The sequence below is a fragment of the Gobius niger genome (assembly GCF_951799975.1).
Source record: "Gobius niger genome assembly, chromosome: 8".
In the NCBI taxonomy this organism is placed as follows: Eukaryota; Metazoa; Chordata; class Actinopteri; order Gobiiformes; family Gobiidae; genus Gobius; species Gobius niger.
In genome coordinates, this window is record NC_136859.1 from 27,068,688 (window position 1) to 27,088,007 (window position 19,320).

The window sequence follows — 19,320 nt, forward strand, 5'->3', positions numbered from 1 at the left end:
CTGTAATACTGTATTGATATGTTTAATAAAAAGATTTGACTTGCCTCTTTGCACTTGATTTTGGTTCGTTAAAAGAAACAAAAACAATATTAAAAGGTGTTAAACGTTTAGAGAAAGAGCTTATTATAATTTAATAAAAATAGAATAATAAAATGCAGTGTAATTTTCACCTAATGCCTTCCATTTATGACTGATGCCATAATATTAAAGATGAATAGGAGTGTGTTTTGGTAGGTAGGGTTGTGCGTGTTTTTGTTTTGTTTGGTTACAGGGGAAACATCTGGAAGTGAGCTCGGCACCAGCAGAGGGCGTCCTGACCCAGCACCACACAACATGAGTGACCTGTGGATTCTCAGGAGGCCGCTGCTCTTGGTAAATGGTAAATGCTCTACACTTATATCTATATGTAGCGCTTTACATCAAGGAGCCGCTCACCCATTCGCACTCTCATTCACACCCATGTGCGCAGGTGCCGGAGGCCAGGTGGACACAATGCAGCACGCAGGAGCCTTGAATCCCACCTTCTGATCAGGAGACCACTCTGGACCATCTGCACCACTGTCTTCCTTTCTTGTGGGAGGTCACATGTGACTGGTGTGCTCGCAGAGGAGCAGAGGCGGAGGTGAGGCATGTCCAGATGTGTCCCCCTGACGGAGTAGCGCCGCCCGTCAAGGACTTTGAGCAGTGATTAATAAACGTATGTAAATCAGGTTGATGATTTTTATCGTCTTTTTTTTTTGTTCATAGCTTATTTAGAAAGCATTGGGACGTTGGAATACTGAACCTTTGTTGTAAGTGTAGTATTAAAAACAGCCCAGATTCTGAAGTGCAGAGACTGTCCAAATTAGGGACAAGGGGGTTTGTTTTATTACTTGCATCCCTATTCCATTTCTTTCGTTCACTAGTTGAATAGTTGATAGTTTGTGGGGTGATCATAACAGGTTATATAGTTGTGAGACATAAGAGAGTCAAGGTCCTTTGTTTTTGTAAGTCTAATGATTCACAAACACCAGGGCTTCCTCAGGTGCTATCTGCAATTTTGGGCTGGAGATGGATCCAAATGGACGCACCAGTGTCACACAGAAACAGCTTTATGTTTATGGTTCTCCAATCACAACCTTTGAAACACTATTTACTGTACTTTAAGAGAACGCATCACAAAGAAACAGCATTTGCCAAAATCCACACTTTTTGGGAGGTTGAAGTCAACAATCCCACAGCCAAGCGCTTTGAGAAAGTTGTCAACGCAGGCTTGTAAAGTGCGCTTCAAGTGTAGGCCATTATTATTAATGAAGGCAAACTATTTCAAAGCAGTCTGCCTCCTCTTACTCCAGTATACAGGCACATCAGTTTACACACAGCGGAGACAGATGTGCTTTATCATTGATTAGTGGCTAAAAATATTTGGCAAAAAAAAATCAAAACTAACTTGAATTGCTTTCGTTTCATTCATAGAGATACAACTCACCATACAGCCAAATTATATATGAATGCAATGATTTTTTCGCACTTATCATACTGCTCCACCACTTGGTCCCAAGTCTCTTCAACTACATTGAAACCCTTATGGTCTCTATACAAAACAACTCTTAAGGTCTTTGACAAGAAACCCCGACACTGGCATCACTGTGAAATTATACAGAAGTATAAATTCTTAAATTTCGAGAATTTTTTTAATTTTAACACTCTTTTTAACAATTTTAACTTTTTTAAGTGTCTGAATTCTGACTCACTCCCACATTCAGAATTAGCTGTGCATATAAACTGTACTAACAGAGCTACAACAAGAGGTGTCACCAATGGTAATTGTATTGTTCCAATGTTCAGATCGAGCTTTGGTCTGTCGGCTTCTCAGCTGTCGGAGGCTCTGGAATGATTTACCAAAAGACATAAAACTAAAAACAAACGATACCACATTTAAGATGAAATTAAAACACTACTTAAAATCCACTCAACATTGTTCTCATAAATAACAAAAATGATTAACATGTATGATTTCTTCTGTTATGTGTCATGTTTTAATATGTACTGTGTTTGCTTTAATGGACAGGTGCTGTAAAGTAGCACTTTTGCTAACGCACTAAAATCATTGCATCTGGTTTGCCCAATGTACATGTGATGTCCGTAATAAACGAATAAAATAAATAAATAAATAAATAATAATAAACAGAATAGAATCAAATAGCATCAAAATAGCTTGTTGTTCACATGGTGTTAGGCCACATCAAAGGCCAGTAGTACTAAGTTGCTTTTTTTAAGTCATTGATTGTCCTTCTGTGGTTTTAAAATATGCAACTTTTTGAAGTATTTGTATTTTTACATGAGTAAAATGGTAGTTTGTCGTTCCAGAGCTAGAAAAAAAAACCACTTCATTTTGACACATGAAATAGATGTAGTTTGTGTTTATACATTCATCAGAAAAATCATTTTGGTTGATATTTCTAGCATTTCCTTTGTAGATACCAGGATCATTTCTTGTTTCAGTTATCATAATTTATTTTTAAGGAAGTACTCAAAATACTCAAATAGCCTTTTCCCCAAGAACATTTGTTATTACTGTTGTCTCAAAGCACAGTTACAAGGCAATATTTTTAGCTACTCTGCCCAACATCCCAGTTAAAAAGTTGCTTGGCTAAAGATGACCAACACAATGCATTTAGGACTTTATCTACATGAAAAAGACCCAGTACCTAATTTAGTGACAACACCATCAAAAGCTGTAACTGCTTCAACTTTATTACAATCAAAATAACATTCAATTCAAAATCTTAAAGAGGGGGTATTATGCTTTTTTCAATCACATAGCACAAGTCTATATCACACTACAATGATGACCAAACCTTCTGTTGATCTGTAAATGCAGTAAATTAGAATAACTGCCTTGTATAAAATTGCTCTCTCAAAATGGCTGTAGCGAATGTCTTGAAATAGGCCTCTGTCTCTTTAAGAACCTCTGAGCCTTTCAGACACGCCCCCTCCACACGCTGTCTGTGGCATCAGTGGGGAGGGGGTTCTGCTGAGGAGCAGTGGTTGGTTACTCGGCTGGTGACGAAAGCTCGGAGGCGTCTCCAGGAGGTGGGGGCGTTCCTAGGAGGACTCAGGCAAACCTATCCCTAAAATGGCCGCCATCAGAGTTTTTACAGATTACTCAGAAATACGTGAATGTGCCAAGGCAACACTTCAGGCAGGTTTTTAATGAGGGGATGACATAATAACATGATGTAAAGCTTGAAAAAGTCAATTTTGCATAATACCCCCCCCCCCCTTTAAACACAAAACTATAGCAGTGCTTGATGGATTTGAACACAATTTAACCCACCAAATAGGTTATGATTAGAAAAGTATAGGCCCTATGTGTTTACTTTTATCTAGGCTAATTGATACAGACAGATACATTCAGATTTGCTTTGGTCCAGGTGCCTGTGTGGGATGCAACACACTACAATTCAAAAGCTTCTCACTAAATCTAAATATTTCCTAAAGACATGTGGGATGTCTTTAGGAAACTTGCTTAAGCTACAAGTTTCCTTTTAGTCTATACTGTTTGGTTGAACATTTACAGGCCTTCTTTACAACAGTGAGGGCAATTTCAAATGGTATTATTATAAACAGGAACTACTATTACAGGCCTATAAATGCATCAGCATAATTACATTCTTACTGTGATGTCTTTGAATGCAAGCAAAGTGCAAACTGCTTGTGACTTCCTCATTTAGTGTTGCGGTTTTTAACAGAAAGCACCCCTCTGTCTCGATAGCTTGAACACTGCCTCCTGCATGCTTTCATTCTTGTCCTGTCTGCAGCGCGCTCACGCAGCAGCAGTGATGGCAGACACAGCTTTGCCACTTCAGGAATACTGTGCCTCTTTGGACAATAGCTGTTTGCCCAAAATACTGCAGGTTTGCTCCGGCGTCTACTTTCAAGGTCAGTCGCCAGATTTGAATAATTTTTTTCATTCTGAGATTATTGTAGTTATCACCCTTGCTGATTCTTCCAGTGAGCTATTCATTTTGCTTTACATATAGCACATAGCCTTTTCAAACAAATATGTTGGTTGGTAAACTCGCTCATTTATATCTGATCAATGTAACCTCTTAACCCCCGCCTTAAGCAAGTGTATTTTCTCCAGTTCAGGTTTATCCAAATCTAAAAGCTCAAAGCCTGTAGGCCAGTGTAATGCCTCATTTGAAAGCAAAGGCCAAAACTAATTTAAACAGATCTTTTTCCTTTTTGTTGCGTTGTAGTCACTTTTTTGACATTTCTTTTCATTGCTCGTTTGTCAATCGTTTTTATTTTTGTGTCACTTTACTGTTATTCTTTGGTCACTTTTTCGTTGCGTTTTCATTCTTGTTTTTGTCTTTTTTTGTCGCTAGATTTTTCAAGAAGCTTTTAGATTTGGGTAAGGCCAAACTGGAGAAAATGTGCTCAGTTCAGGTGGGGGTCAAGAGGTTAAAGCCTCATTAAGGTGACGTTTTCCTTTGAAGGACAAAATGCTAAAATCTGTATTGAATTTTCATACTGCAGGCCTACTGAATAGTTGCAAAGGCTTTTGGATTGGATGGTTTTAGTGTCCGCCACCCTGCATGCTACGGGAGACACTGCATCTTATTTTTACGTAATATTATTTAGGCTGTAGCGCACTGTAAAATGACAACATTTCTCTTCCTCTTTCAGGTTCAGTTTATGAAATTTCTGGGAGTGAAGTATGCTTTTCAACAGGAGACCTCATAAAGGTCATTGCTCTAGATCTTCAGTCAGTTTGCTGTGAGGACGTAAGCAAAGGAGACAAATTTGAGCTACCTATTCACCACACAGGTTGGTACATATTGTTACTATTTGTGAAGTTGCCTTTGTATTGCTGGTCACTCATATATTATTTGGATTTCTTAGGTTTATTCAAAGTTGTGCCAGAGCAAATGCCCTATAGCACAGTGGATGAGATGATGAAGCTAAGACCAATTGGTTTGGAGTCCTCCCTTCCCTTCACTTTCACCAGTCGTACCAAGATAATGATTGGTGACTTCACATTGGATCCGGGAAAAGAATTAACTGTAAAGTCCACTGAGCGGTTTGAGGATGGTGAGGAGCATATCCGCTGCTTCCTTCGAGGCCAACAGCAGACGACAGCGGAGGTGTGCATCCCTCTCTCCGCCAAAGGGGAGTTCTATGAGTGCGAGAGCGAGGAGTGCTTTTCTTTGAACGAGATCATGTCGAATCCCAACCTACGAAGCCAGAAGTATCACTTTGCCAACACTACCAAGTACCAGCAGCCACTTCTGCTTAGTCCAGTGTACCAGGTCCACGCAATCATGAGCTGTAAGCAACTTCTCATTTCTAGTAAACACCAACCCAAGTTGAATAAATAGATTCCAAAGCAGGACTCCAAAGTGAGTCCATTTAAGGCATTTGTGCATTTCTAGATTATGTCATGGTGAACAACATACGCTATTACGTACACAGACACAGGAGACAAGGAGTGTCTTGTTCAAAGACACAAAAATGTACTTGTCGGAATGGGACCACCAACCTTTTGTAACAATGCAGTCACTACAGCCCCAATTGTGTTTGTGTGACCAATGGTGTTTCAGCAGTCATAGGTGCAGGAAGGATTCAACCCCTAATATGTGAACTAGCATTACTGCTGTTACAAGTAATTCTGTCCCCATGAGGAGTTTACTGTTGTTAACAGTAAGCAACAGCAAAATTGTACTTTTGTACCCTTTTTAAGGCCATATACGTTTTTTTTCTTACATCCCAATTCTTCACAGGGATGACTTTATAAGTATGTTTCACAACTTTCTCGGTCACTGTTACTGTAATGTTAAAAAAAACTAGCCTGCAAGTTAATAGTCAATAACAGTTTATATAATTACATGGTCAGTCTTGTTTAACAAACCACCGCATTTTCAATATACTGAAAGAGGACAACATTTTTGTTCCATCTTAGTCAAAAAAGGGCACAGCTTTGCCTTCAAGTATGCATACATTATACACACTGCCAAAATGGAAATTCTACTGACGTTAGCAACAGAATGTGGTATGCCAAAATAACTGTGTTATTTCTGTAATTAAAAATAACCTTTGTCTTGAGTGTGCTGTAAGTGTTCTTCCTTTATTTTTCAACAGTGAGAAAAAACGTGCTGAAGTTCCCCTCCAGCTTAGAAGTCGATGTCATTGACGTCACCGATATTTGCAAAGCTGATTTTGTGACGCCTCTCAGCCTGACCGATATCCTCTCACAGCCTGACGAGCACTTTCCCGCCGTTTTGGAAATACTGGAAGGCCCTTGTAGTCGCACCATGTTCAAGTGCAACTGGCTACCTGGACTCAAAGCGCACAACAAACTCATTTTCCACAAGAAGGGTTCCTCTGCCATGGTGCTCATATCCAACCTGAAGAGCAGGAAGACCCACCAGCACTTCTTGGTGTCGCAACAATATGGCGGCCGGTTCAAAAGGAGGCCACGGGAGTTTGGCTCTGTGTACGAGGTGTATGCGGCCTCAGTTAATGCACCAGGGTTAAAGGTGAGCGTGACCAGGAACTGTGAAGAAATTGAGGAAGATGGTGTCCCTGCCTTGAGTGTGGGGGAACAACTTGAGATTGTGCGCTCCGAACGAATTGATCTTCCAAACACAAAGGGAGACAAAGAGAAGCAAAGTGTTGAGGCGCTTCTATGCAGGCGACAAGCCGATGAAGACGACGATGAGGAAGATGACGAGGTCAACAAAGACATTTATTTGCCCATGTACATGCAGTGTCACTTCGTGGAGGTGCTGGCCGACAACAAAAAATACAAATTGAAGGACTTGGGGAAGGAGTTTAGACTGCCACTCGATGTCAAAGTGGTGACAAAGGATTCTGAACTTAACAATGACCCACTGGCAACACTCAATATTCGAATAGAGGCTGCCTTGGTAGAGCCCGTAATCCAAGCAAGCTTTTTGAGTTCCCCAGATCAATGGTTTGTTATCCCGCCAAAGTGGCTTTCAATGTCAGTGTATTTCACCAAAGAATGTGTGCCATGGCCCAATGATCAGCCTCCTAAATATCACATGGAAACAGTGACTGAAGTGACAGATGAGTTTCTTTATGAATTCCGAAAACAAGCCTCTGCGGATGAAGCCCCACCACCTCGACCGCCAAAGAGAAACTTGTCATTTGCAAAATCTGTCAAAAAGTCCAAATCTTCCAAAAAGAACAAGTGCAAAATTCAAGCAGAAAGCGCTCCATCTAAAGAATTCAACGATTTGACATTGAATTGCAAAAAAAGACCACCAGCACCCCCACCCCCAGTAAGTATCTGCACAATATCAAGACTTGCAAAGATGAGTCATAAAATATGCAAGCCCACAGCTACCGTGCACTTCCCCTTTTCTGTTCACAATAGAAGTCAATCGTAATGCGATACTGAATGCCACTAACTTCCTCTAATCTTGCAGGATGCTGCAGAAGATCAGCTTCCTCCAGTTATCCCACCCAAACCCCCAGTAATTACAACTGGCAAAGCACAGCCAAACACCTACGTCAAAATGCAAGAGTCCACTAGAAAAGGTAAAGGGTTCTATTATGATGCTTTTAGTTACAATCTCAACAATTCAGACGGTTATTGTCAGCTCACACTTGAGATAACGTCTGATCTAGACACTATGCCTAGGTAATAAGCAGCTGTTACAGTCATGCTTAGGGAAGCCGCAGCCCTCTGACATTTATTGTGGATAACTCAATCTATTGACTGATTTTAGATTGAAACCCCCTACAATGAAAGTATCATAATCGTCAAACTACAACTACTTTTTATAACCTAAATAATGCTGATGTATTTCATAGGTCTATCAGCATATCAGCAATTCTCACCAAGTGCCACAAACGCTACCTCATTAAATATTTGACTTTCCAAGTACCAGTAGGTCTAGATTAAGATCAAATCAGGACCAAAGCCTGAAAGTGGTCTATAATAGCCTTAAATCTGACAGAATTTTGTCTGAGATGCCTGTAAAAAAAAAAAAAAGTCTTGTAGTCTAGATTTGACTAGGGTGTGGGCCCCGAATTGGCTAAAAGCAAACTGTGATGGAAGACTGGAAGTGACCATGGTTTGACTATGCATGAAATGGAAAATATCCAGGATATATGTTCTTTCAAAATTTGGGTCAGGCTTTTTTGAAACAGTTTTCCCCTACTTTTAAAACTATATGGGCTACAGATGAATTCTTAATAACTATTATTTTCTCCTCAGTGCCAGTGAATACAGAAGCAGATGAGGAGAGCGACCATGACTATGAGACCGTGGATGATTTGGCCACCGTCATAAAGAATGCGCAAGAAGGCGCTTTGTTCCTTTAAAAAAAAAAGTACTTGCCATTTTGTCATGGCAACTGACATTTTTGGTCTATACATGTATCCTGGTTTACATGCAGCATGACCTCAGACAGGAAACCCTTTCATGAACTTGTGGTAGAGCATAAGTATGTTCTCAGGACTATTTATTGTTCTTAGAGGAATGAATATTTATTCTACTTTCAGAAAGGAAATTGTAAATAATCACCTGTTTCATACTTCAGTTACACTTATTGTTATAGAAAAAGAATAAAACAGTTGTAGAAATTATAATTGTATTAATGAAATATTTTCAAGAGGTACTGACGCCTCATATTGCATGTAGTACTTTTAATAAGAATGTACAGGAAACAATGGTTTACTATTATGACAGTTTGAAATACTAGTCCTTGGTGAAATTGGTGGTAAAATTTCAAATTGCTTTGTGTTGCAAGAATCTGTCAAATTAACAGTAAATGTCTTACAGGGAAACATCCATCCATCCACTTTCTTCAATTACGGTGTATCTGGGCCCGGGGCGTGGAGGCTTAATAGGGAAACAGTCAGAAGCAATACAGGACGTGTAAACTAAAAAACCCAGTCTGCATGTTGTTCTCCAGTCCTATTAAATGCACTTTTTAAAACTGAAATTGAGATGGTTTATTCATCATTGTCTGTTGATTTATAGTGGTCTTCATCGATCGTGGAAAAAATGTGCCCCTCGTTGCTCAGGAATTCTACAGCTTGCCTGTGGGACACGGGAAAATTGTTAACATGCAAAATTATTGGGCAGATAATGATGTGTTTGTGCCAAAACTCATGCAAAATATACATAAATATTTTTTAGCGCATTAGACATTTAAATTTGAACGTAAGCATTTTTGGCATCTAAAAAAGAGGAACTGACTAACGGACTAACAACTTACTTGATAATGTTGATGCTTATGCCACTGAGCCTCTGTTTTATGTCTTGGATGCTGATGCCCTGTTGATCTGGGCAGCTTCTGATCAAACTTAATACCTGTGGGAAAAGAGAAGTGGTTTACATAAATTCAAGCAAAAGGTGTAATTTATCGATTGAAAATAAAAAGATGTTTGGTTACAGCAAGACTATGTCCAATCATGTGATGTGTTAAGGTATTTTCTATTGCATGTGAATGAACTCACCTGATTTTGACTTGCATTCAACCCATTGTTAACCATGTTTGCTCCAGAATAGCCTCCTCCCACACTACCCATAGATCCCATGTTTCCCACGTTTGTCCGAGACATGGATGCCATGCTACTGTTCATTCCCCCAGCACTGGTCTGAAAGAACAAATCAAGTTTAGAAACCACATTTAAAGGCAAAGAGAGCATGTACGCAGAAACTTTAATTCCATGAGATTAGAAGTATTTTCACTTTGTTAAAAGGTTTTGACATTAAAGTTACAAATGGAACAGAAATATTTAAGTGTATTTGGTGTCTATTCAGATCACAAACTGACACAGAAAGAAAAGTCTCACTGTAGTTTGAGGTTTGCAGAGTGCCATGTGTGCGTGGACCACTTCCAGCATGTGTGAAGTGACCTCATTCATGTCCTCGAGGGGCCTGACACTGAACGCTACAACGGACCTGTGATTCTGAGAAGACATGCTCCATAGATTATTTACAGAAAGAGGACGTTGTCTAGACATCAACCTTGTTGTTGGATAAAAATTAGATTTTTTTTTTTTCATGCAAACCTGAAATGAGCGCAGATTTCCGGAGACTTTCACATATGTGCCTGGCGAAAGAACTGTGCCGTCCACACCGGGATCCTATTTGTGCAACAAAGGGAGTATTTGGTGGTTATTAGTCGCATTGAGCTAACGGTCTTCAGCATAGGAGGTTACAGACCTCTGTGTCCACCCACTGCTTCACATCCATAGGGGCACTGGTCATATCGTCCACTTTATACTGGATGTTGGTCATGGACTTATCTGTGCTTCTAATGATACCCACAATAGTAACCTAAAACACACAAAAAAATACTGGATTTGTTTGATAATAACGTAACATCCAAATGTTTCACAGGGATCAGTTTCTTAACACCTTTCAGGAAACAGTTTTGTCAACAATTTTAACCAACAACCAGGCTCTAGGTCATGACAAATAAAAAGGTCTCATCATTATGCACAAATATATGCTTTTACAATACACTGAAAGACAAAGCTGCAGACAGTGCCACCTGAAGAAGGCCACAGTTGAACCACAGTTTAAGAACCACTGCTATACTGTGTTATGTGACACTATCTGTAGTTTTTAAGTTTTTAATCATTGTTTCGGCTTATGTGATTTACTTACAAATAAAATGGCACGTCTTAGCTATAAGTTTAAATTTCTAACTTAGAGAAATGATGACAAACCTGTGCCACTTCTACATCCCCCACTTTGAAGGCTTCATCAGCTTGAGAGGCCGACATCAGCTGAGACACGGTGCACGGGATGATCTGTGTGGCCCGGGTTCTCTGCACAAGAAAACAGACGTCACTGTGAGAGCAAAAGCTTTTATACATAAAGACAAATAAATAATTGGGTCTGCACAATATTAACTGACACAATAACTGTTTTGCACATTACAATGGACCACCAGAGTCTTGCATCCACCTGATTTAATATTTGCTGCTTATGTGAAATTCTAAAATTGATTTGGTGCAATTTAACAGGTCTTTGATGAAAAAATGCTTATGATACACATGAAATGTAATGTAATGTGTTGAAATGGTTGTGTAAATAATAAGTAAGGTTTACATAAGCAGTTTAAATGAGACATGTGACATACTAGTGAATCTATAGATAAAATATAGATAATATTGCAGGAAGTGGGAATCGTTATGGATTTACCAAAGATGGGCGAGTATTGAAATAAATGCAACATTGTTGACAGTTGTACGAACCGCTTTCTTCTCTCCTCCCTGGGACATGGACGGCGATGCAAAGCCGCCTGGAGACTGCGTGTACCCCCCACCCATAGAAGAGTCAGCAAATCCACCTAAAACACAAACGCCAAAGACATCATATAAAATAGGAAACGTTATTGGGGACGAACAAATACAGCTGCAGTGACAAAGAGCAACTTCAGAACAGGAGCTAGCACTAGTCCCTGAATTGAATAAACCAAAAAGTAATGTATCAGGAGGCTGTACATGGACGGTTACTTACCCTGGTTCCACATCGTTTCTGTATCTTCTGATTAACTTGCTAAAATCGACAATTCAAGATAAAGTCGTGGAAATTGAGCTGAAACTTTGGGTGAAACTACAACAACAAGCAGCAAGTGTTCACAATCCTGTTGGCATGAAGTCCCGCGCGCCAAACTCAATGTACTGCGCAGGCGCAGTTCAGAACTCCCGCGTTCCTTTCCAAACATTTCCACCCAGTTCATGGTTCACCAGGCTGTACACCAGGCTGCATCCCTGTAATTTAGCAGCTCGTAAACAGTCTGCGCGGTGCTACAAAAAATAAAACAATAGTTTATTTCTGGAAGAAGCTAGATTTCACGGCAAATTGATTACAGCTAATAGTCGTGTGGAAAAAGCATCACGTCAGATAACCTTACAGATCATGTTCCGGGGGAACAATCGCCGTGTTTGTTGCGTTTAAGTTCGGACGGAAATAATATTACTTTATAAAGGATAAATACAGAGACCATATAATGTCAAATTAATTGACAGAGACATACATTTCTGTATGTGATACATCATCAGACACGATAGCATTTTTCTCCTTTCGTGGACGGTTAAAAGGGAAGTCGTAAAAAATGGTTCTGACCTACCTGCCCCCAAACCTGTCCAAACGAGACGTTTTTACAAGTCTGCAAGTTCATTTATGAAGTTAAGCAACATGCAAAATTCCACATTTCGCAATTTTCTTGTAGTTCACGTGACGGTCTCTTATCATGTTATCACTGCTTAACAGTAGTCGTCTATATTCACTTGGTTGTAAAGTGGCACAAACTCGATCGCACTCCTACAAGCATGTCAGCATTGACGTTCATCACAGTTTTTGCTTTTGGGCTATTCGGGTTTACTCTTGGACTGTCGGGTAAGTACGAGTAGAGCGCATACATTGTTCTTTTAGGGTAGTAATGTGCGTAATTACGCATGGCACTGTACAGGAAGATTTTGGCACATCACGGACATGCACTGGGATCCAACGTATGACCTGAGCAACAAGCCTGATAAAGTTTGTGCATCCAGTGGTAACCGACCAGCCAGCAACGCAGGGACATTTGGGGACTATGCCTGTGACTCGCCATGGAAATTGATCCACTCATCTTTATCCGCTATGAAGGCCATTTCACCAGACCCAGACTTTATTGTGTGGACCGGGTAAGTAAATAATCTTCTTCTTCTTTACTATTATTTTGTTTCAAGTTTGTCATAAGTGATTAAACATCAGTCTACTTGTTTGTGTAAATGCTTTGTGTCCAGAGATGACACACCACACGTGCCTAATGAGCAACTGGGGGAAGAAGCAGTGCTTGGTATTATCAACAATCTCACCTATCTCATAAAGCAACTTTTCCCAAGTATGTGTTAATGTATGAATAATTCAAAAAGTCTTACACATCATAATATAATCATTTATCTGATTTAATTGTCGGAATTTGTCTTTCAAAGATACCACGGTGTACTCAGCTTTGGGTAACCACGATTTTCACCCTAAAAGTCAGCTACCTGGTGCTTTCCATAACATCTACAACATAACTTCTGAGATATGGAAGGATTGGTTGGATCTAGAGTCCCAAGAAACCTTTAGAGAAGGTGTTATTTCTTTGTAAATTGAACATTTGATTACTTCACGTAAGAGTATATGTAACTCTTTTTGTACCCAGGTGGATTCTACACAGAGAAGCTTCTCAATCGGATAGGCTACAGGATGCTTGTGCTTAACACTAATCTCTACTATGACCAAAACAAGTTGACACAGAACATGGAAGACCCAGCTGGTCAGTTCACTTGGGCCAATAAGGTTTTAACAGAGGCAGCAAACAACAGTGAAAAGGTATTCTGTCCCTATAATACATGGATAAACATACATTTTCAAACCATTTTCCTCTCTCTTGTAGGTGTACATTATTGGTCATGTACCTCCAGGGTTTTTTGAAAAGAAAAGAAGCAAACCGTGGTTTACTGCTAAGTTCAATGAGCAATATTTAAAACTTATTCAAAAACACCACTCTGTCATTCTGGGACAATTCTTTGGACATCATCACACTGACAGTTTCCGGATGATCTACAGCTCAGATGGTAATATTAGAATTACATTGTTAGTGGTTTGTTACATTCAAGAGTTAAGTAAAAATGTTTCCATATATTATCTCAAAGGTTCTCCCATAAGCACAATATTCCTTACTCCGGGGGTCACACCATGGAAAACAACACTGCCTGGAGTGGCTGATGGAGCCAACAACCCAGGGATACGTCTCTTTGAATATGACACTGAAACACTGCTAGTTAAAGTGAATGCATTTTTCAACTATTACCAATGTGAAAATACAGCAATGACAAAATGCAACTCTCTTTCTATGTTTTTGTCACAGGATATGGTGACATATTACATGAACCTGACATTTGCCAATGCAGGCGAAGAACGCTGGGAGAAGGAGTACCGGCTCACAGAAAGTTTTAGAGTACCAGATGCTTCTCCACTTTCTATGCATAAAGTTCTGGAACACATAGCTCATGACAACTGCTATCTTCAGAAGTACTACGAGTATAATTCTGTGAGCTATGACCTAACCGAGTGCAATAAGGATTGTCGCATTGACCATGTTTGTGCAGCCAGAGAGGTGGACTTCAGCCAATATGAACACTGTCTGGAGAAGGAAGGGGCACTATTTATAAGTGGAGGGCTTCTACCTTTTCTATCTCTGATCATGAGCCAAATGTTGACTAAATATTCATAATTTTATTATGGGCTTATTTATATTCTGTGCACATGGTTTCAGACTTAAACATATAAAATATGTTGTGCAATAAAGTTTTTTTTAAGTATTGTAATATCAAAATAATTTAAATTGAATACATTCTAATAGTTGAATTTAAAAACAAAATGTAACATGGGTCCATTACGTGCACTGTGCTGTATCTCTAACTGGAACTAAGATAAAGTGACTTTATCTAAGTTCCAAGACCATTACGGTAGTGACTATATAAAAACGTTTTAATGACTGCTGATATCGTAGTTTGCTCGTTACTGGACTGTGAGATTGCCATAATATATAAAACATTTATTGAGAATTGCTACACCAGCATAATGATGGAAGGAGGCCATAAATTTAGAAGCACTAGTTATATAACAGGCAGATCACATTATCAGGACGTGTTTAGCAGAAGTGAAAGGCTGCATTGCAGCATGCAAAGATTTTTGGTAATCCTCAAAATGCATCTTGATACAAGCTGGAGCTGTCAGCTTCTCTTGCTGGATCAGAGAACACAATTCATCCAACATGTTTCTGAAGGCACTGCCATCTGCAAAAAAAAACACAAAACTAAATAGTTGATTCCGGCTAAATGCAGATAAAGTAATATTTTCACTAACCATGTGACTGATCCTTCTTCCACTGCGTGACCCAGAATCCTCTAACCTTCACATCCTTAAAAATCAGAGCACTCTAAAAACAAAATCTGTGTGTAAGCATATAGAATGTTGTATAGAGAATGTTTTTAATAAGCATATTATTTTACCACAGGAACTGTGACTGGTTGTTTGGCCATCCCTCCATACGTTACCATGGATCCCCCCACCCTGAAGTTAGTTATAATGGTACTTTAAATACATATTTACGTTTATTGGAAATTATGCAACATTTCCAGGACACTTACTGCAGGTGACGAAGCAATTCAGTTGCACTTTTTCCACCAACACCATTAAGAGCAAGGGTAGGCTTTGGACATGTCTTTGAAAAAATATATATTAAAAAAATATATATAATTTATGTACACTAGGCATATCAGTAGTACGGTTGATGAATTTACACACTTTGAAAAGCTCCTTCATTTCTGGTCTTCTCAGTGTTTCTTCTTTAATCACATGAGTAGCTCCAATAGCCTTGAGCCTATCACTGAGCTGGGTGAACTCTGGCCTTTCAATAACAGAGCACAATGAGGACTTTTAGTACAGTCATAAATGCATGTGGACTTCAAAGAACACGCTTATAATCATAATGAAAGTGACTCTACTAGAGGGATTTGTAAATTTACCTATCTCTGATTACATTAATGGTGCTAATTCCTCGAGCAGCTGCAATCTGTATTACAGCTTGTCCAACTCCACTGTTGGCTGCATTTTGAATAACTGTATCTCCTAAAAGAAAGTACAAGATGAACAAACTTTTATTGCCCAGTTTTCTTGAGTAACATCTTTGAGACATGAATACCTGGCTTGAGGTTTTCAAAATCAGTGAGCATCCTATAAGCAGTGCAGGGATTCACTCCGAGAGTAGCTGCAGCCAACAGGGGAATGTTGTTGGGTATTGAGAGAAGATCGTCCTCAGACAGCACTGCAGCTGTTCTCCACGTCCCTGGACACACAATCACACGTCTAATATCAACTATTACACTTGTTCATGTCAGACTTACACATGTATTTTTACCTAAACCAGCATCTTTTGGGATAACCCAGTCGCCAGGTGTTAAAGTCTTCACCTGGTGGCCCACCTCAATAACCTCACCGACCCCCTCGTTCCCTCCAGTGGCGGGAAGGTCAGGAAGAATGGCGTACGTTCCTTGGATCATGTTTATGTCAGAAGGATTTACAGGAGCAGCAAGCATCTTAACAAGGATTTCATTGGCACCGACAGGTCCAAGTTCAGCATTTTCCAAACTGAAAAATAGATTTTAGATTTCTGATGACATCCAGACAAAGAAACAACCACGATTATTGCTGTTGATATGAATATATAATGGTGTCAAATATACTCAAACATGAATGACATCTCAGAAAAGGACAATCACATTAAAGAATCAAAAAACAAGACATTCTCTGACCTACTACGTTAAATATCTACTTACCTGCAAAACTCTAATAGCATATAAATTGATACATAACTTTTTAAAATAAATGAAAACGTAAGCTAATAAACACGTGTTTTCTTACTGAATCACTTGAGACGGATCACCGTGTTTGTTGTACTGAAGTGCTCTGCATTCGGATCTTGCAAGTGATGAATGACAGAACTGAGCGACCTTAGCATTATTTGTTAAACTTGCTCTGTGAAGCAGTGCCGTAAGCTGATTTAAAAGAGCTGCATGCCTCCTGCAACACAAGAGTCGAAACGACATGATATCAAAATGTTCAATGTCTTATATAGATTACTGACTTGGAAAAGGGATGTAGTTTTGTTTTTGTTCTGTGTTAGCATTTCTGCTCTGAGGCAGCAGCCATATTGGATTTGACGCATGTAGTGGTGAAAATGTAAACAGTAGACAGCGCCTCTGCTGGTCACATGTGGCAATCTTGGAAATTACACTGGTAACGTGAAAACAATCGTTAGCATTCACGCTAGTCTTTTAAACATTTAAAAAGTATCTCTTCCGGTTAAAATTAGTATTGGTTAGTTATGTTATAACTGTTTAACAGCAGTAAACTAGAAACCCTTATCTCAGCTGTGCGCGCGCGCTCACGGGCTGCATTTCTCGGCAGTAAGGCAGTTTTCGGCGTAACACCGGCACTTTGCGGAGGATCAGGAACACCCCAAAAAATCACCAAAAAACAACTCTTCTGTAAAAATGTAGTTAGTATTCATAATACTTAAAGGTACAAAACATTTGAAATCTGGTATGATGTTAGTTTGGATACTTCATTTTCATATTATGCTTAATTTCACACAAAAAAACGTTTGTTTCCAATCAAAAATGGATCATATTCAATGTCAGAAATGTGAAAAGTATCGTCTCAAAATCATCTTGCGACCCCCACTTCCCGCAACCCTCCAGAGGGTCCCGACACCTCACTTTGGGAACCTGGATTAGGTTAACAAATTAAAAGTGAGGATTACACTGTGGAGGACCCGCTAAAATAGTTTTTGCACTCTTTTCCCTACAAGATAAAGAGAAAGTGCTTTAATTGTTTTTGTTTGTTTTTTGTTTGTTTGTATACTTTATTGTCCCCATAGGGAAATGTGTCCTCTGCATTTAACCCATCCTTCCTCCCGTAAGGAGCAGTGGTCGACGGCCGTGCCGCGCCCGGGGACCCATCTCCATGATTTGGAGCCAGGCTGGTGGTCAGAGTTCCCTGGCTGGAGGATTCACCTATTGCACATGTTTTTAGTGGTAGGGGAAACCGGAGTACCCGGAGGAAACCTACGCAGACACGGGGAGAACATGCAAACTCCACACAGAAAGGCCAATACAATAGGTCTAAATCTAAACAAATGAACACAGAAAACATGGAATTCTCACATTTATTAAATGGAGCAGATTTTACATAGAGAAAACATAAATCACAGTAATAGGCTATATGCACAGTTTCCCCACGTGACGTCTTCCTGGACAGTCAGCCAGACGCAGCACTTCCTGTCGCTGGTCGTTCACGTTCACAATTAGCAGGTTCTCACACAAAAATAGCGATAGCTCAGGATCTGGTTAAGGACAACGAGTTACTGATGGACAGTCACAGCAACGTGTTACAAACATCATGTTCGCTGTAAATCCAGCACCCAAAGGAAACGCCAGCTGTCGTAAGGTAGGAGCTTATATCTTAGAGCTAAAGGCTAGTGTTGAAAAATGATAATATAAGATGTAAACAAGTAAATATTATTTAAACTACTAACAGGACGATTCTTTTTTGCGCTGGCTCGTTCTAAACTTTGCGCTAGTTTTATTTTTTATTTTGTTAGCCGCGTTAGCTTCAAGACAAAAACATCCACCGTTATGAACACGGAGGTTTCCTCCAGTGAAGTCGTTGCGTCTCACGTAATATTTTTTAACCTGCTCCAGCCACATCCGAACTTTTACTCGCTGTCCTTTACCAAATCTTAAGCTATTGCTTCATTTCTGTGGGACCTGCTAATTTTTAATGGGAAGAGATGACAGACAGGAAGGACAGCCTCTGGCTGACTGTCCAGCCGGAAATCACGTGGGGTCACTGTGCATATAGCCCATTTGTTTTTTTGAAGATCCTACATGCTGATTATTAATGACTACCATTTAATTGCCTGAGATCAACACAACTGAACTTTTATGGCAGTAAACATTCAGAAAGAGATGCACATTTTCAGAGGAAGCCATAACACACAAGTTAAATGGCCGAAGGTAAAACAAAAAAAAGCATTAAAAAGCTTTCAACATAAGGCAGGTTGGCACATCAACACAAAATTGTTGTGCCTAATCCATTACCCTGAGTGTGTTAACCAAACGTTTTTAAGACAAATATGATTCATCGAACACCCAACGATTAAATCACTTCAAGAGAGAGAATAATCATCGTTAGTACTTTCCATGTCCTTAATGAGTCAAGTCTGAATATTTGTACTAAACCATATCAATTGCAGTGTCGGACATTCGTTTTGTCTGATAGTCTGAAACACAAGATCAGCCACGTGTTGAGATGAGACAATCCCACAGTTATACTACAAGCCCCAATCCCTTAATATCTCACTACATCCCCATCTACTACGATTATAGGAAAAAATACAATTAAAGGGGAATTTTATCATATCATGGCATGACAGGAAGTAGAGCTGCACAATATAGCTCTCACCAAATTATTTGTTTCAAATAAAAGGTGACACACAGCTTTAGCCATCTTTTTTTTAAGCATAGTCACATTTCTACATGGTTTTGGTCCCGATGTAGTATTTTTGTCTTGCTCAGACACAATTTGATGAATAAAACAAGTTTAAAAACTAGTGGAACATAAAGTGGTAAAAGTTTAGTAGAAAATTGCAATATTAGGCTATCATAATCGCACTACTGAAGGCTGTTATACCCCGATGTTTTCTTATATTGTGCAGCTCTAACAAAAAGAATACAATAAAG

At 39.4% G+C, this 19,320-nt stretch overlaps 4 protein-coding genes across 5 annotated transcripts; 2 read left to right on the top strand and 2 right to left on the bottom strand.

The window, feature by feature from the left end:
• The first annotated feature begins 675 nt into the window (after nt 1–675).
• On the top strand, nt 676–8,558 carry themis2 (thymocyte selection associated family member 2). Its single transcript, XM_079561238.1, has 7 exons — nt 676–697; nt 3,804–3,924; nt 4,675–4,815; nt 4,891–5,316; nt 6,127–7,292; nt 7,440–7,551; nt 8,234–8,558. The coding sequence occupies exons 2-7, from the start codon at nt 3,825–3,827 to the stop codon at nt 8,338–8,340; spliced, it is 2,052 nt and encodes a 683-aa protein (XP_079417364.1). The 5' UTR covers nt 676–697; nt 3,804–3,824; the 3' UTR covers nt 8,341–8,558.
• A 123-nt stretch (nt 8,559–8,681) lies between these two features.
• rpa2 (replication protein A2) lies at nt 8,682–11,659 on the bottom strand. The gene is made up of 9 exons (XM_079562039.1): nt 11,498–11,659; nt 11,233–11,327; nt 10,702–10,803; nt 10,193–10,306; nt 10,039–10,113; nt 9,820–9,936; nt 9,481–9,621; nt 9,240–9,334; nt 8,682–9,061 (listed from the first exon to the last, which is right to left on the bottom strand). Exons 1-9 carry the CDS (start codon nt 11,508–11,510, stop codon nt 8,974–8,976), a joined length of 840 nt encoding a protein of 279 aa, XP_079418165.1. The 5' UTR covers nt 11,511–11,659; the 3' UTR covers nt 8,682–8,973.
• Nucleotides 11,660–12,229: 570 nt separating this feature from the next.
• smpdl3b (sphingomyelin phosphodiesterase acid like 3B) lies at nt 12,230–14,454 on the top strand. Of its 2 annotated transcripts, XM_079562189.1 has the most exons (8): nt 12,230–12,379; nt 12,453–12,666; nt 12,769–12,866; nt 12,958–13,101; nt 13,173–13,342; nt 13,407–13,587; nt 13,666–13,799; nt 13,881–14,449. In XM_079562189.1, the coding sequence occupies exons 1-8, from the start codon at nt 12,313–12,315 to the stop codon at nt 14,244–14,246; spliced, it is 1,374 nt and encodes a 457-aa protein (XP_079418315.1). In that variant the 5' UTR covers nt 12,230–12,312; the 3' UTR covers nt 14,247–14,449. The 2 variants fall into 2 exon arrangements, with proteins under 2 accessions (XP_079418315.1, XP_079418314.1); XM_079562188.1 differs by having other exon boundaries at nt 13,407–13,799; nt 13,881–14,454.
• A 121-nt stretch (nt 14,455–14,575) lies between these two features.
• Nucleotides 14,576–16,719, bottom strand: mecr (mitochondrial trans-2-enoyl-CoA reductase). The gene is made up of 10 exons (XM_079562190.1): nt 16,439–16,719; nt 15,936–16,165; nt 15,720–15,863; nt 15,544–15,646; nt 15,323–15,425; nt 15,166–15,239; nt 15,028–15,088; nt 14,882–14,954; nt 14,638–14,811; nt 14,576–14,603 (listed from the first exon to the last, which is right to left on the bottom strand). The coding sequence occupies exons 1-9, from the start codon at nt 16,621–16,623 to the stop codon at nt 14,648–14,650; spliced, it is 1,137 nt and encodes a 378-aa protein (XP_079418316.1). The 5' UTR covers nt 16,624–16,719; the 3' UTR covers nt 14,576–14,603; nt 14,638–14,647.
• Between the last annotated feature and the right edge of the window lie 2,601 nt (nt 16,720–19,320).

What these genes read in the sequence shown, in the direction of transcription:
- themis2 (XM_079561238.1), top strand. Translation starts at nt 3,825, where the DNA reads ATGGCAGACACAGCTTTGCCACTTCAGGAATACTGTGCCTCTTTGGAC. An exon ending in GCTACCTATTCACCACACAG is followed by an intron (nt 4,816 to 4,890) that starts GTTGGTACATAT and finishes TGGATTTCTTAG; the next exon opens with GTTTATTCAAAGTTGTGCCA. An exon ending in GCAAGAGTCCACTAGAAAAG is followed by an intron (nt 7,552 to 8,233) that starts GTAAAGGGTTCT and finishes TTTTCTCCTCAG; the next exon opens with TGCCAGTGAATACAGAAGCA.
- rpa2 (XM_079562039.1), bottom strand. An exon ending in GGGATGTAGAAGTGGCACAG is followed by an intron (nt 10,307 to 10,701) that starts GTTTGTCATCAT and finishes TGTGTGTTTTAG; the next exon opens with GTTACTATTGTGGGTATCAT. An exon ending in ATAAGCATCAACATTATCAA is followed by an intron (nt 9,062 to 9,239) that starts GTAAGTTGTTAG and finishes CGTGTCCCACAG; the next exon opens with GCAAGCTGTAGAATTCCTGA.
- smpdl3b (XM_079562188.1), top strand. Translation starts at nt 12,313, where the DNA reads ATGTCAGCATTGACGTTCATCACAGTTTTTGCTTTTGGGCTATTCGGG. An exon ending in GTTTACTCTTGGACTGTCGG is followed by an intron (nt 12,380 to 12,452) that starts GTAAGTACGAGT and finishes GGCACTGTACAG; the next exon opens with GAAGATTTTGGCACATCACG. An exon ending in CATAAAGCAACTTTTCCCAA is followed by an intron (nt 12,867 to 12,957) that starts GTATGTGTTAAT and finishes TGTCTTTCAAAG; the next exon opens with ATACCACGGTGTACTCAGCT.
- mecr (XM_079562190.1), bottom strand. Translation starts at nt 16,623, where the DNA reads ATGTCGTTTCGACTCTTGTGTTGCAGGAGGCATGCAGCTCTTTTAAAT. An exon ending in AAATGAAGGAGCTTTTCAAA is followed by an intron (nt 15,240 to 15,322) that starts GTGTGTAAATTC and finishes ATTTTTTCAAAG; the next exon opens with ACATGTCCAAAGCCTACCCT. An exon ending in AACCAGTCACAGTTCCTGTG is followed by an intron (nt 14,955 to 15,027) that starts GTAAAATAATAT and finishes TTTTGTTTTTAG; the next exon opens with AGTGCTCTGATTTTTAAGGA.